This window comes from Mytilus galloprovincialis, chromosome 11 (genome assembly GCF_965363235.1).
Source record: "Mytilus galloprovincialis chromosome 11, xbMytGall1.hap1.1, whole genome shotgun sequence".
In the NCBI taxonomy this organism is placed as follows: domain Eukaryota; kingdom Metazoa; phylum Mollusca; class Bivalvia; order Mytilida; family Mytilidae; genus Mytilus; species Mytilus galloprovincialis.
Window position 1 is genome coordinate 68681986 of NC_134848.1, and position 13630 is coordinate 68695615.

The 13630-nt window shown below is 30.8% G+C and overlaps 1 protein-coding gene across 18 annotated transcripts in view; it reads left to right on the forward strand.

The window, feature by feature from the left end:
* LOC143052690 (uncharacterized) overlaps nt 1–13630 on the forward strand; it is a 62727-nt gene that overhangs the window by 29470 nt on the left and 19627 nt on the right. For 13 of the 18 annotated variants that reach the window (XM_076225773.1, XM_076225772.1, XM_076225769.1 and 10 more), the window contains 11 exons: nt 805–849; nt 1644–1742; nt 4375–4395; nt 5134–5262; nt 6186–6218; nt 6803–6868; nt 9172–9321; nt 10506–10550; nt 11425–11466; nt 11720–11749; nt 13102–13128. In XM_076225773.1, the coding sequence (XP_076081888.1) occupies nt 805–849; nt 1644–1742; nt 4375–4395; nt 5134–5262; nt 6186–6218; nt 6803–6868; nt 9172–9321; nt 10506–10550; nt 11425–11466; nt 11720–11749; nt 13102–13128 (687 nt within the window). Of the gene's footprint in view, nt 1–804; nt 850–1643; nt 1743–3283; nt 3586–4374; nt 4396–5133; nt 5263–6185; nt 6219–6802; nt 6869–9171; nt 9322–10505; nt 10551–11424; nt 11467–11719; nt 11750–13101; nt 13129–13630 lie in introns of those variants that run through there. The other 5 variants (XM_076225756.1, XM_076225757.1, XM_076225760.1 and 2 more) reach the window with 5 other exon arrangements.

Genomic DNA, 13630 nt, shown 5'->3' on the forward strand with positions numbered 1-13630 from the left:
CCATTTAGATATATGATATGCATTTTCCCGTCGAAATTAAATCGATTCATTTTTAGTGCTCACGAATGCGACTTTTTTGACATGTCTAAAAACAACGTGAATTTAAATTTACCGTTGAAATAAAACGTCAAACAACGGAATGCAAAGTGTTGTTGGCTAGACACCTTGTCCTGTAAAACAAAATGCCATTTTTACTAAAGTAAACTGTATTATCATCGCCGATACAGGTACTTGCGTTTATCCTAAAAAGTAAAATCACAAAAACACTGAATTCCGAGGAAACTTCGAAAAAGAAAGTCCAAATCGAATCGCAAAATAAGCAGTTCAAACACACCAAACAAATGGATAATAACTGTCGTATTCCTGATTTGGTAAAGGCATGTAGAAAATGGTGGCTGAAACCTGGTTTTATAGCTACCTAAACCATCCACCTATATCATGTATATGGAAGTCGAATCAAGTTTTATTAAAGGCATGTAAAATGGTTTGTACCGAAATTACATTTTTGTCGATGTATTCATACAAATGGAGATCAAATAAGCCCATTTCTGATTACCATTATTATAACTATGGGTAGCTTTCCACCCACAATTTTGCATAATTGTATCGTCCAACATCGTAACAGTACCAACAACATAATGGTCTTACATAATTTCTATGTGTTCAATCAAATGACACTAGAATGATACTAGATGCTGTCTCTTTTAACTGTTTGGAATATTTTTTTTTAATCTACTTTATCAATGTATATCGTTTTTCATAATTTTTGATTTTTTATAATTCATGTACTGCTTTTTGTTTCAGGATCTTTATCAGCTGAACAGAGGAATGCTTTATTAGCTATGTTAGGTAAACCATTTTTTTTTTATTATTATTGATTTTGAAAAATTCTGCAAACAAGGGTCTTGATTCTAATTTTAAGACACATTTATTTCTAGATTTATATGTATGATTAATGGTACATTCTCACCAATCATTAATTTAAAATGCATATATTTACTAAGCATTATACTACAATTCACGTTACACATAACAGATACATTATTACCTTAACAAACACCTGTTGTTTAATTTGTCAGATGTTAAAAACAAATTAAATAAATAGCAAGACTATGAGGTATGGACTTTACTCATTGTTGAAAACCGTACGGTGACCTATAGTTGTTAATTTCTGTGTTATGTTGGTCTCTTGTGGAGAGTTTGTCTCATTGAAAATCATATCACATCTTCTTTTTTATATATAACTGTGATTTGATGTTTTATAATCGTATATTATTAAAAAAAACAACTTTTTTTATATCTATCTAAATCAGACTAATATCGCAAATGTCTCTCTCGATTAACCGCTAAATTTGAAGAAAGATTTATTGTTCAAATCAGTATAAGACAAATCTAGGATTACATTAAAACGTTACCTCACTTCTCTTATACACATTATAGAGGTTTTAAATATTCATTCAAAAATTTTGTTAGATAATAGCTGTATAAAGGCAATAATAGTAAACTGCTGTTCAAAATTCATACATCGATTGAGAGAAAACAATCCCGGTTATATGCCAAATTAATAATTCAAAATCAACAACATGCAAATTGACGCCAGTACCATTACCGACCTATGTTTTCTACATATCTAATTCTTATAGGAGCACCACCACCAACAACTACACCGAAACCAACACAACCACCAGCACCTACGCCAGACATGAGTGCTCTGAAGATGAAAATGATGCAAAGTTTACTTAGTAAGATTATGTATTGTGTTATTTGTTACCTAGAATATATTTCTCTTTCCTTTATGAAAATGAAAAAACAAATAATTAGTTCTCTTATTGGTTCTATTCTGTAACTTAACGGATGTCGAACCCTTGTTTTTTTCGCAGGTAGAACTTTTTAGCTATACAAACATGTAGTTTTCAAAATATGTAATACTAGACATACTTGCAATGTTTAAATGTGCATAAATAATGTTTCCTTTTGCAGAATCGACAAAATAAATCGTTTTTGAGAGGTTTAGCTAGCTATAAAACCAGGTTCAATCCACCATTTTCTACATTTGAAAATGCCTGTACTTAGTCAGGAATATGACAGTTCTTGTCCATTCGTTTTTGATGCGTTTATAATTTAATTTTGCCTTGTGATTATGGACTTTCCGGATTGATTTTCCTCTGAGTTCTGAGTTTTACTTTTTTTTGACATTATCATGATTATATGTCTACTGTAATTGTAGTATTCTTAAAAGTATATTTTATAATATAACTATCCATGCAAGAGAATTACCAAAGATACCAGACTTATAATTTGTTTGGACGTGTATTTCTTCGAGGAAATAGGATATTTATACACGTATATATGTAACATTAACTTTAACTTCAAGATAAATTTTACCAGACATCAATAGACGAAGTCTGTTTCGCTAATCTAACGTAGACATAATCCATAAATGGATTTTACTTAAACTCTGTATCCATTTCTGCATTTCAGCATTGTAAACCTGTAACTTGAAATGTACAACCGATATACTTTTATCATATTCGGAAGCCCCACATCAAACTCCTACTTTTAATAGTGAATAATATATCTTTGTTTTATGAAATTCTCGTTGTTAATAAAATGTTTATATGCGACAGATTGTCTGTAAGTTCATCAAATATCACTTAACATGACAACTATTATACTTAGTTTGAAGGTCAATTCAAGTTTTTTGTAACAAATGTAGGTGGTCTTTACAACAGCAACTTTAGTTTAGATAAAAAAAAACTATAGTATGATATTCACCTCCCTCCGGTTTTCGAGAGATTTGCTTATAGTCCTTTGGTTATACATATGTTTCAATACTCACTGATTTCTTAATGTCATTATTAAGATCATCAAAAGATTACTCAGTCAAAATTTTATTAAAGGCACAGACAGTCCTTACCATATTTTGTTTTCTTTTTTTTTACTTTGAATTCTATTACTTTTATTAGTTATTTGTCATATAAGTTTAGTTTTCTATCGTCTTGTTCGTATTTCTTTATATTAATATCACATATACTCGTACATTAAGTTTCTATGCAATAAATACAAATTATATATACTTCTCAAGATAAATATTCTCTTTATAAACATTTTACGACTATGAATTGTCGTCATATTTGCAGTAACGTTTTAAGTTGAAGCTTTTTAAAGTCATAAGTTGAAAAAAAGTGTTCAAATAGTTATCAAAGGTACCAGGATTATAATTTAGTACGCCAGACGAAAGAGAGTAAAGGTTATACATCCTTTTTGTATGTCTATGTTTCAGATAGTCGCAGATCTCCCATTGATCCAATGCAAGCAATGTTAGGTACTCGCTTTGCCACCCTGCTTTTTATGATGCATTTTAAATTTCTTCATTTTGTTTTTGTTCCACGTCTTAACATTTCATTGAGTCGTTCACCATACTATTCAGACATTTTGATATCTCATAATATACATGCTTTATGCAATGCTAATGTAAACATATCCAAGAGAATGATGAATGTCAATAATGTTTTTATATGTTATCGTTATATATTCGGAGCTTTTTTCTATGGTTTATATTATAGCTAATAACGTGCCAATTATATTTGCTTTTACATCAAAAGGTTTTTATGTATAAAAAGCCTAAATATGGAAATACATTTATTTTTAATTTTGAACAGCGGTATACTACTGTTGCCTTTATTTATCGTTAATTCCAGCTTTATCTTTGTTGTTCTATATCTTTAACCTTTCTTTGAGTAGCGTAGCGTACATTTCAAACCATTTATTAATTGATCATATATAAACTTGAAGCTTTTAAAGAAAATCAAAATGGTGATAGATGTTATTGCTTTATAATTCACAATATTTCGGAGCTTTTGCATTTGTTTTGTAATACATGCAAACATATGTCTTTTATTATTGCCCTAACATCGAGAGTTATTCCGTTTTGAATGCTTGGAAATATTTTATAATATTAATTATCTCATCCTTTGTCGTAGAATGTACATGATTCTTTCCTAGATTTTTAAGTTATAAAGTGTTATATTGTTTGATTCAGTTGTACTTTGTGGTAGAAAGATTATGAAATTTAATTGTGAAATGAGTCATAATAGATACTTAGTCTCAATTTTTTTTTACACTAGTCAGGAAACTCATTAGTTACTCACGATAGAAAAAAACGATATACAAAAACAAATTTGTTATTAAATTTTGCAACATACAATTTCGACAAGTAAGGCGAAGTCCTGCAATTATACCATGAGTAGAAAAATTATGTCAGCTAAAATGAATTTACTCTTCATACCTATCCGTATTACTTTTTGTCTTAACCGGAGGAAACAAAATTGTATCATTTAAACAAAACTTATAAGTAGTTTATTTTCATTTCAGCAGCAGCCATGGGTCAAGGTGGTAAGCTATTGTTTCAATATTTTTTAAATTTCATTTCAATGGTTAATTATTTAATTTTGGATGTTACGTGTCTTCTGATTGGCTGAAGGTGTTTTTGGTATATGCGGGTTATTCAGTGTGAACCACATTTTTAATGTTATTTCTTCATAGACAGAAAACAAAATGCATTTTTTCCATAAATACTACGATTCGAAAGTTATAAAAACTAGTAATATAATTATCTATATACAAAGTATGGTAACGACACTCTGGTAATCCAAAAGAACAAATACTAGAAACGTGGAGAGGATAACACTCTGTAACTTAAAAAAACGACCGTTCTGGAATCTGAAGATCTTATTTTAATAACATTAACAGAACCAATGTTTCTGCACCAGATACGCATTTCGACAATAAATGTCTCTTCAGTAATGCTCGAGGCCAATATATTTGGCAATCAACAGCTTATTCAAAAGATGAAGAGCTGTATTCCAAAAAGGTACAAAAATTATAGCCAAAGCCGGGCAAGGTATCAGAGCTCTGAACAAGGATGATACATTCTCAATTGAAAACAATTTCTAACATTTGTATAAAAAAATCCATATTTTATGCCAGTTCCGTCGTACTGTCCACTGGGCTGGTGACACCCTCGGGGACTTACAATTAACAAGCAGAGTTATTACGTTATTTGATATACTAAATGTCTTTACAATTCTTAATTCAATAACTTAACATTAAAACATGTCATTTCTTTTGTAGGAGGAGGAATGGGAAATATGGGCGGTATGAATGGTATGAATGGTATGGGCGGTATGGGCGGCATGGGCGGTATGGGCGGTATGGGCGGCATGGGTGGCATGGGCGGTATGGACATGGCTGCACTCATGGGTAAGTTATACAGACAGATGTAGTAGTGTTTGTTTACGTAGAATTCTAGATTATCGTTGATCATCACAACGAGATTGATTCCCTCGATAGAGTCGGTACGGCGTAAAAAAAGTTATAAAAATACCAGGATTATAAGTTAGAAAAACAATCGAGCTTAGATGACCATTATAAACTGTTGATCTGTATTTTACCTATAACGTTTTTAATTTAACTGACAAAGGCGTTTTATAGACAACGGCCCTTGCGCCTTTAATTTTTAGCGATAACTATTTATATTACTCTATTGTGCTGAGAAAGGAAATTATCAGTCTTTTAAGTTTTTTGTCGCCCATTTTTGGATATTGGAATAAAAATTTTATATATCGACCTGAAAACAAACCAAGGAAAAATAATAAAGTAAAAGAAAAAAGAAAAAAGTACACATCTTATCAAAACATACGAATGTCTACACAAATATACACTATATGTTATCTTACAATAAAACAATATGCTTTATTTTAAAAACACTCCGTCACATTCACATGTGAAACAAGAGGTAAATACATACAAAATACAATTACATACAATCAAACAAACAACAGTCCCTCTTTGATCACATGGAACCGTGCTTGAATCAGTGTTGAAAGTTGAATGTAAAAGTTGAAAATTAGAATTCTGTACGTCGACATTAGGCACGTAGTATTTAGCAGTAAATGCAACGACTGCTTGAATCGGAATAGGAATTGTGTAAACAGTCAAGATGACATATATAACGTGGTGAAACCGTATAAATGAACACATTTAAAACAAGTCAGTGACTAAAGATGTGTTGTATCACAACAAGGTATTCACGTCGTGCTATGATTGCAATATCGTTGAACAGAGTACAGTTTGGAAGAAACTTTCCATTATATTTTTTATAATAACTCCATTTTATTTTAAAGAGATGATGGGAGGAGGAACAACAGATCCTGGAGGTAGGTTTTTGTCATACTAAATACACAGTGGATTCATTTATTTTCGTTAGTACCAACTTTCGTGGATTAGTGAAAACTTGCATGTTCGTGGATATTTAATTTGATGGTGTTGACGAAGTCTGCATATAAACCTATAGAAAATTTGTCATTCGTCGGACTTTCGATTTTTGGTTGAACTGTACCCACGAAATCCACGAAAATCGGTAAACAACGAAAAATATTGAATCCGCAGTAGTGTATACATGCTCCTTTTACATGTGTACGTTTGTACCTGTGTACGTTTTTTTATTCACAATACCACATTGACCTCGTGTTAAGAGTTGTCTTTTTGGCAATCTTATTTTATCTTTAGATGATTTAGTTATTGTTCATCGAAATTCAAGACATTTAATTTTTCGATCATGCTTGTATATCTTCAAATAAAGTTAAATACGAAGCTTAATCTGGACGTGCAAATTATTATGAATATAATTTGAATGGGAAATACAATATTTCATTGTAAACATTATAAAGTGTTAATTTAAAATGTCCAATATGCATAGTTAACATGTTTGAATAGAACATTCTGGTCAACTTAACGCTAGGTAATATGGCGTTGATGACACAGCTAATGGCTCCCATGATGAATGAAAACATAGCTGAACAAAAGGGTAGGACATCCATAGTCAAAACTGCTGTACATGATAACGATATTCACATTTGATATTTTTTTTCAAACCAAAAATTGATCGACAATTTCCAACGATTGCCCTCTTGAACACAGTCTTATGAAAAAGCCCCTTTTTCATTTCTTTCTGTTGTTATTTATTGTTTACTTAATCATGTCTTACTCTTTTGATCATGTTTTATAACTATGAGTAGAAAATATATTTTATAAACATGATGACGCTAGAAAAAATTGTATTGATGTATAAAATGAAATATGACATCTTTATAATAATGAGCACCTACATGTTTAGTCAAGGGTAACATATATTAAGTAAGAATTCAAAATAAAGTATTTTGCTCTCTGCAAACTTCATGTACAGTATTTTTAATAGAGCTATCATTTTACTATCGATATATGATAAGTATGTAGCTGCTGGTTTGCTTGCTTATATATAGTATACCTATATCAACATGTCAAAAGTATGGATGGAGATCTGAAGTTACTATTCTGCTGTTTATGAATTCGAAATATCTGAACACAGAACCTAATATTCAAAGTTTGTTAAAGATTTATTTCACTCTTCGGACGAAATGAGATGGGGAAGGCTGTCGATACAGTTTTCCAATGTACTGTCTACTGTATGAATTGAAATGTTTTAGAATTAAATATGTAATTTGTAGTAGAATTAATAAAGCTACTTAATCTTGATATATGTCAATTATCTAAATGATACTGAATTTATTGCAGTAATTAAGTCGTAAACAAAATAGACATACTTAGGATAACGCAAAACTGTTTTTCTTCTATCGACACAAATCTGCTTGCACCTATATATTTGCTTTCAAAATGTATTTACTGGTGTAGAGTATATCATGCATATATCATGTTTGTGGTATTTGACGATTGTGAAAGTTCAATTACTACATTTTGTACATTTTGGGTGATTTATCAAACAACAAAAAAAAAACGAAAATGGAAAATCGACTGGAGACAAGTCCCTTTTTATCTTTGTTTTTTTTTTATCATTTTGTTTCTTTCTTTTTGTCAGCCGCTTTATCCTTCAAAGTTTCATAACACTTTCCTTTTTGGGGAATATATGAATGAAATTTATATAAGTACAATGAATCTACGCTGTTGTAAGATATTTGCACCTTTTCTGTTGATGATGAAATTATGAAATAGAAAAAAAATACTTATTTAATTCAATTTAAATTTCCAAACATCACATGATATATCTGTCAAATACAGACCTTAGAATGGTTTAATATATATTTGCAGCCAACGACATAATGCAATTCAATGATTCTGCTTTATCTCTATTGATTGACATTATTATCCATAATAAAGTAAGGGAAAAGATCAGATGCCATCGTCATTAAATGCAAAACGTTCCCTGCAGACAAAAAGATAATTAGAGTTTTGAAAGAATGAAGGGTTTTATGATTTGGGTTCCAAAACTCGTCTTTTTAGTATATCCTGTTGCATGTGAAGACATATGATCATTTATACTGGCATGCTTTCATGAATATCTTATCATATCAACAACATGGTTGTTTTGTCTGTGAATAAGAGAAATAGTTCGACTGGAGTAAATAAATAAAGGCAACAGTAGTGTACCGCTAATCAAAACTCCTAACTCTATGGACAAAAAAAACAAAATCGGGGTAACAAACTAAAACTGAGGGAAACGCATTAAATATAAGAGGAGAACAACGACACAACATTAAAATGTATCACACACAGCAACGGACTAAGCATTAGACAAAATTCGATGAGAATAACAAATATAAAATTAAAATCAAATACATAAATTTGGAATAGAAAAGTACCGTGACACGTCTTATAGTAATGTGAACTTACACTCAAATATAAGAGAAAAGAAACGACACAACGGAAACACAATGTAAACATGTTACACACACAGAAACGAACTATGATATAACAATGACCATGTTTCTGTCTTGGTACAGGCCATTTTTTTAAGAAAAAATGGTGGGCTGAACCTGGTTTTGTGGCATGCCAAACCTCGCACTTTAATGGCAATGTTAAATATAATGTTAAAAATAAAAACTACGATATAATATTTGAAATAGTGCTATATCTTTATTTTTTTTGGTGTCTAGTCACACAATGTTAAATTTAAAGTTAAAGATACTAATAGAGTTAAGTTTGCCATACCAATGTTGAAGATCCTTTCTTTGTAATGCATATAAATGTTTAATTTAAAAAGTTTAAAGTTTACTATTTATATTCTTTTCTACCACTCATTATTCTATAGTGTGCAACATTAAACATTGTTTACAGAACAAATGCAAAGTACTAGGTTTGGTGGTAGAATGGGAAGTGCAGGTCTTGGTGGAAGAGGACGAGGTTTTGGACGTGGTGGACGTGGAGGTGGAGGCGGAGGAAGAGGTGGACTCGGTGGTGTACTAACAGGTGAAAATTCCCAAAGAGGTAAATTTTATTTCAAAATATACTGACTTTAAAAGAGACACATTTTAATATCATTTTTAAAGTTTAAACCTTTGTTACCGAGTTTCTCATTTCTTATGTATTTATTCCTTTATTTAAGGTATATGATTATAGTGTATTTTTAAATTGAAAATGTAGCCTTTAAAGAAGTTACTTTTTTCTCTCTCTCAATATGTGCAGTACAATCAGTGCCAGTTTTCTTGAAAATGTAAATATATTTCAAAGAAATTGAAAAAAAGTACTAATAATATATTCAGTTCCCTAACATAAGCTGGTACTTTAGACCTTTATTAAAAGATTTGAATCAGAACATGTATAATGGTTCAAAAAGGTTTCATGTATACATCCCCAGATTTAGCTGTTAACTGATCCATTGAACAGTGATTAACGTTTACTTGCAAATATAAATTGCCAACCAAGAAAATTCAAATATAGATATAAATTGGGAATATCTGGATTAGAAATAGACAGACACAAAGAGTCAGCGTCATCTGTTAACTGTTCGCAGTAAGCAAGTCATTAACTTTTTCATTCTGAATGCGTTCTAATCAGTGTCTTTGCTATATTCTTAATTTCACTGTACTAGACAGAAATGGATCATAAAGCATAGTATTTTATTTGACTCTGACGAATCCCAAAACGACTAGACATTGCTGCCTATATCATTATGACGCCTACATGAATCTTCTGTGAAATGAACACGACTTTTGAAAGGAAAACAACTACCTTTTGGAAATATCTATCAGATTTTAAATGTGTGCAATTTGCATGTGTTTGTATAGATGGACAATCTTACAAACCTGATACAAACTAAAATGAATTAATAAAAAAACAAAAGGTATACAATGTATTGCTTTTTTGCAAACAAGTTGTACCGGAAAGTATCACAATTTTAAAGAAAAGTAAAGGTCCATTTGTTGCCAATGATTCTTATATTTGTTATAATAACACTGATACACAGAAACCTTGCTAGACTGAATCCTGCATAAACCGAAAAACTGTATAGCTAAACATGTTCTTAACCTCCGTCGTACCAATTGTATGCGTTTTGAACCTGATAAAATCGAACAACGGCCAAAACCGAACAAATTCTTAAGACCCACATAGGTTCGGTTTAAACAGGTTTCACTGTATATACAATTTTAATAAAACTATAATGATTGCAGATCCAATGATGCAAAGAATGTTACTCGAGAGACAGCTGAGAAGCAGTAAGTGGAACACACATATATAATATATTACACAAAACAATCGAGGGATATCTGATTTATATGGGGTTATTTTCTAATGTTGTGTTAGTGTTTATTATCCATAATCTGCGAATTTCAATTGCATGTATATAGTAAGAGGAACATTCTTAATTGAACCTGTACTCGTGTTGTTGGCATTGCTTGCTGCTTCCTTCAAAATGCAAACTATTCTTAACGGCAAGTGCAATATTAAAAACTTGTTTTACTTCGAAATATCCTAAAGGATATACTCAGTATTTAGAGAAAAATATCAATGGGACAAAGTTTTCATAAAAAGGCTCGTCCCTTTTTTCTAAATAATCGGGAATTACCTAATGTTATAAATAGAAGTTCGGCGTTTTTTTTATGAATTAATATTACTACTAGATGATCTCAAGTTGTATATTACAGATTTTGATGTATTTGTTTTTGTTTTATTATGTTAATTTTTGGTTGTCTAAATCTGCGACAAGGAATATTTAATCGAACCCAACAGTAACCTTAAAAGGGTCCAAACAATATTTTGTGTAAAAACATTTAAACAGGAATACCAACGGTCTAACCTATATAAAAAAACGAGAAACGAAAAGCACTTATGAACTCTATCTACAAACGACAATGAAGTCTTACATTTGATTTTGAGTGTTGCGCGTTTTGAGTTCGCCTTGAAGTTCGTTTTTCTAATATACTATAAAAACTGTCTATATGAAAAGCAAAAAAAATATGGAACACAGAACTCTGTGACCATGATAAGACCAATAATTAATTCTAAACGACACTTCAGTGAACAGTTGTGACTTTGTGTTAAATCTTTTTGTTTTGTTTTCTAATAAAAAAATCTTTTCTTTTTATTCAGAGAGACCTGGTTACGACCCTGGAGAAGGACCAGAAGCTAGTGGTAAAATATCTTATAAGATTTCAAATATTACAATTGTCGACCTGACTAAAAACATAAAAAAAAGAAAAAATAGACCGAAAGTCTCTCAATAAATTGTTTTCAGTTGATTAAATAAAACGCTGTGTTACAATTATAGAAGAACTATATTACCGCATATAGTTCTGCCCAAAGTAAATATATTATCCATTATGGTTTCATTAAATATTTCACTATATCTTGATATCAAATAAAGTAATTGAAATGATGATTTTAGATATCTTGTTTTCAGGATTATTGATGGCTGGTAGGTCTATTGGCATGTGCTTAATCGACGACAAAAGATAACTTTTATATTCAGCGACAGTCAAAATTATCTAAACAGCTCATGCAAAGAAATAAAAAAAAATACTTGCTTTTTTTTCTGTTTGAAAAATGTGTTGTTTATATTTCGTTAAAACAAAGTAATTACTTCTTTTGTCGTTTTTTAAAAATTATATTTCATTGGTAATTTTGACTGTCGCCTTAAATTGCTCTTTTCACTGGCGTTTCGGCTAAAAATTGGAAATATCTTTGATATTTAGGGATCGTTGGTTGCATGTTATTCTACTCAGAGAAATCAGAGTTAAATTAAACGTTTAAATTAAAAGTTGTCACAAACACATTTAAGTTCCTTTCCTGCGCTGCTGTTTTAAGCGTCAGTATGCTTTTACTTACACTTAACACATGGCTGTAATTTTAGACATTTTTCGACTTTTTAGAGGATAAGTTTTTTTTTCAAATTTAGTAATTAAAGATAAAGATATGTTTTCTAATTCTTTAAAATTGTAAATCTCTCTGATTTCTCATATCGCTGCATTTTCTGTTCTTTTTTTTTTTATTGGTAAGACAACTTTTAAAACGACTATTTTTAATTATATGCGCATGATTGATTCGAATCGCGGGTCTTGCATGCACAGGGCGAATGCATTTGGAGCTCAAAATATTTCATTTACTGTTGATTCATAGTTTTTTGTTGGTACCAATATTTGTGGAGTATATGGGTGCAGCACGAGTTAATATGTTGAGCGAAGTACTTTTAACTATATTATTGTGTGCAGACTTTGATAAGATAACAAATTATGTGTCCATGAAGATACAGTACCCTCCATCCATGAAAAATTGGTATCTACGAAAATAAAGAATCATCATTATGCTATCATTTATACCATATATCATGTATAAAATCAGCGAATATATAGGTATAGCTATAAGACACATCATGTTGATCTATGTTAATTGTTTTAAGAATATAGAACATTTGGTATATGAAAGTTATATTGAATAATTCAATTTGTTTATCAAAGCAAAATCAAATTCAGATAGAACGAAAACCTTAACAAAAGACAAAACTTTCAACAAAAAAAAAAAAAAAAAAAAAACATTTAAAATTACTTTAAAAAAATATGCCAATTTCTTTTATGCTGCATCAATTTTGCAAATATAAATCATTCGCATGTAAAATCAGAATAAGCCATAAGTGCACATTTCACTGTCTAACGGAAACGTATTGATAACTACCTAAATAAATTGTATACCAAGTGATTGCGCGAAGTGTACATATTGACAATTTCTATTTGTAATTATCATAAACTTAATTGTATTGTTTGGGCATTTCAGCAATGATGGGTCAAGCAGGTGGAGCAGGTGAGCTGTTCTATACAAACAATTATAAGGGGGAGGTTTAGTTAACTATATTATCAAGGTTAACCATTCGTTTTGTTTTTTCCCGGAAATTCCGGGGCATAATTTGGCAGTTGATTGGTTAAATTGAGAATGGAAATGGAATTTTTGCGCCTCTCCCAAGTCAGGAGCCTCTGGCCTTTGTTAGTCTTGTATTATTTTAATTTTAGTTTCTTGTGTACAATTTGGAAATTAGTATGGCGTTCATTATCACTGAACTAGTATATATTTGTGTAGGGGCCAGCTGAAGGACGCCTCCGGGTGCGGGAATTTTTCGCTACATTGAAGACCTGTTGGTGACCTTCTGCTGTTGTTTTTATCTATGGTCGGGTTGTTGTCTCTTTGGCACATTCCCCATTTCCATTCTCAATTTTATTTTATTCAACACTATTTGGCCTCAAATCAATGTGTTTGGTTACATTAAGGTTAAGTTTGCGAGACTTTTAAGTCACTCGGTCTCATTAAC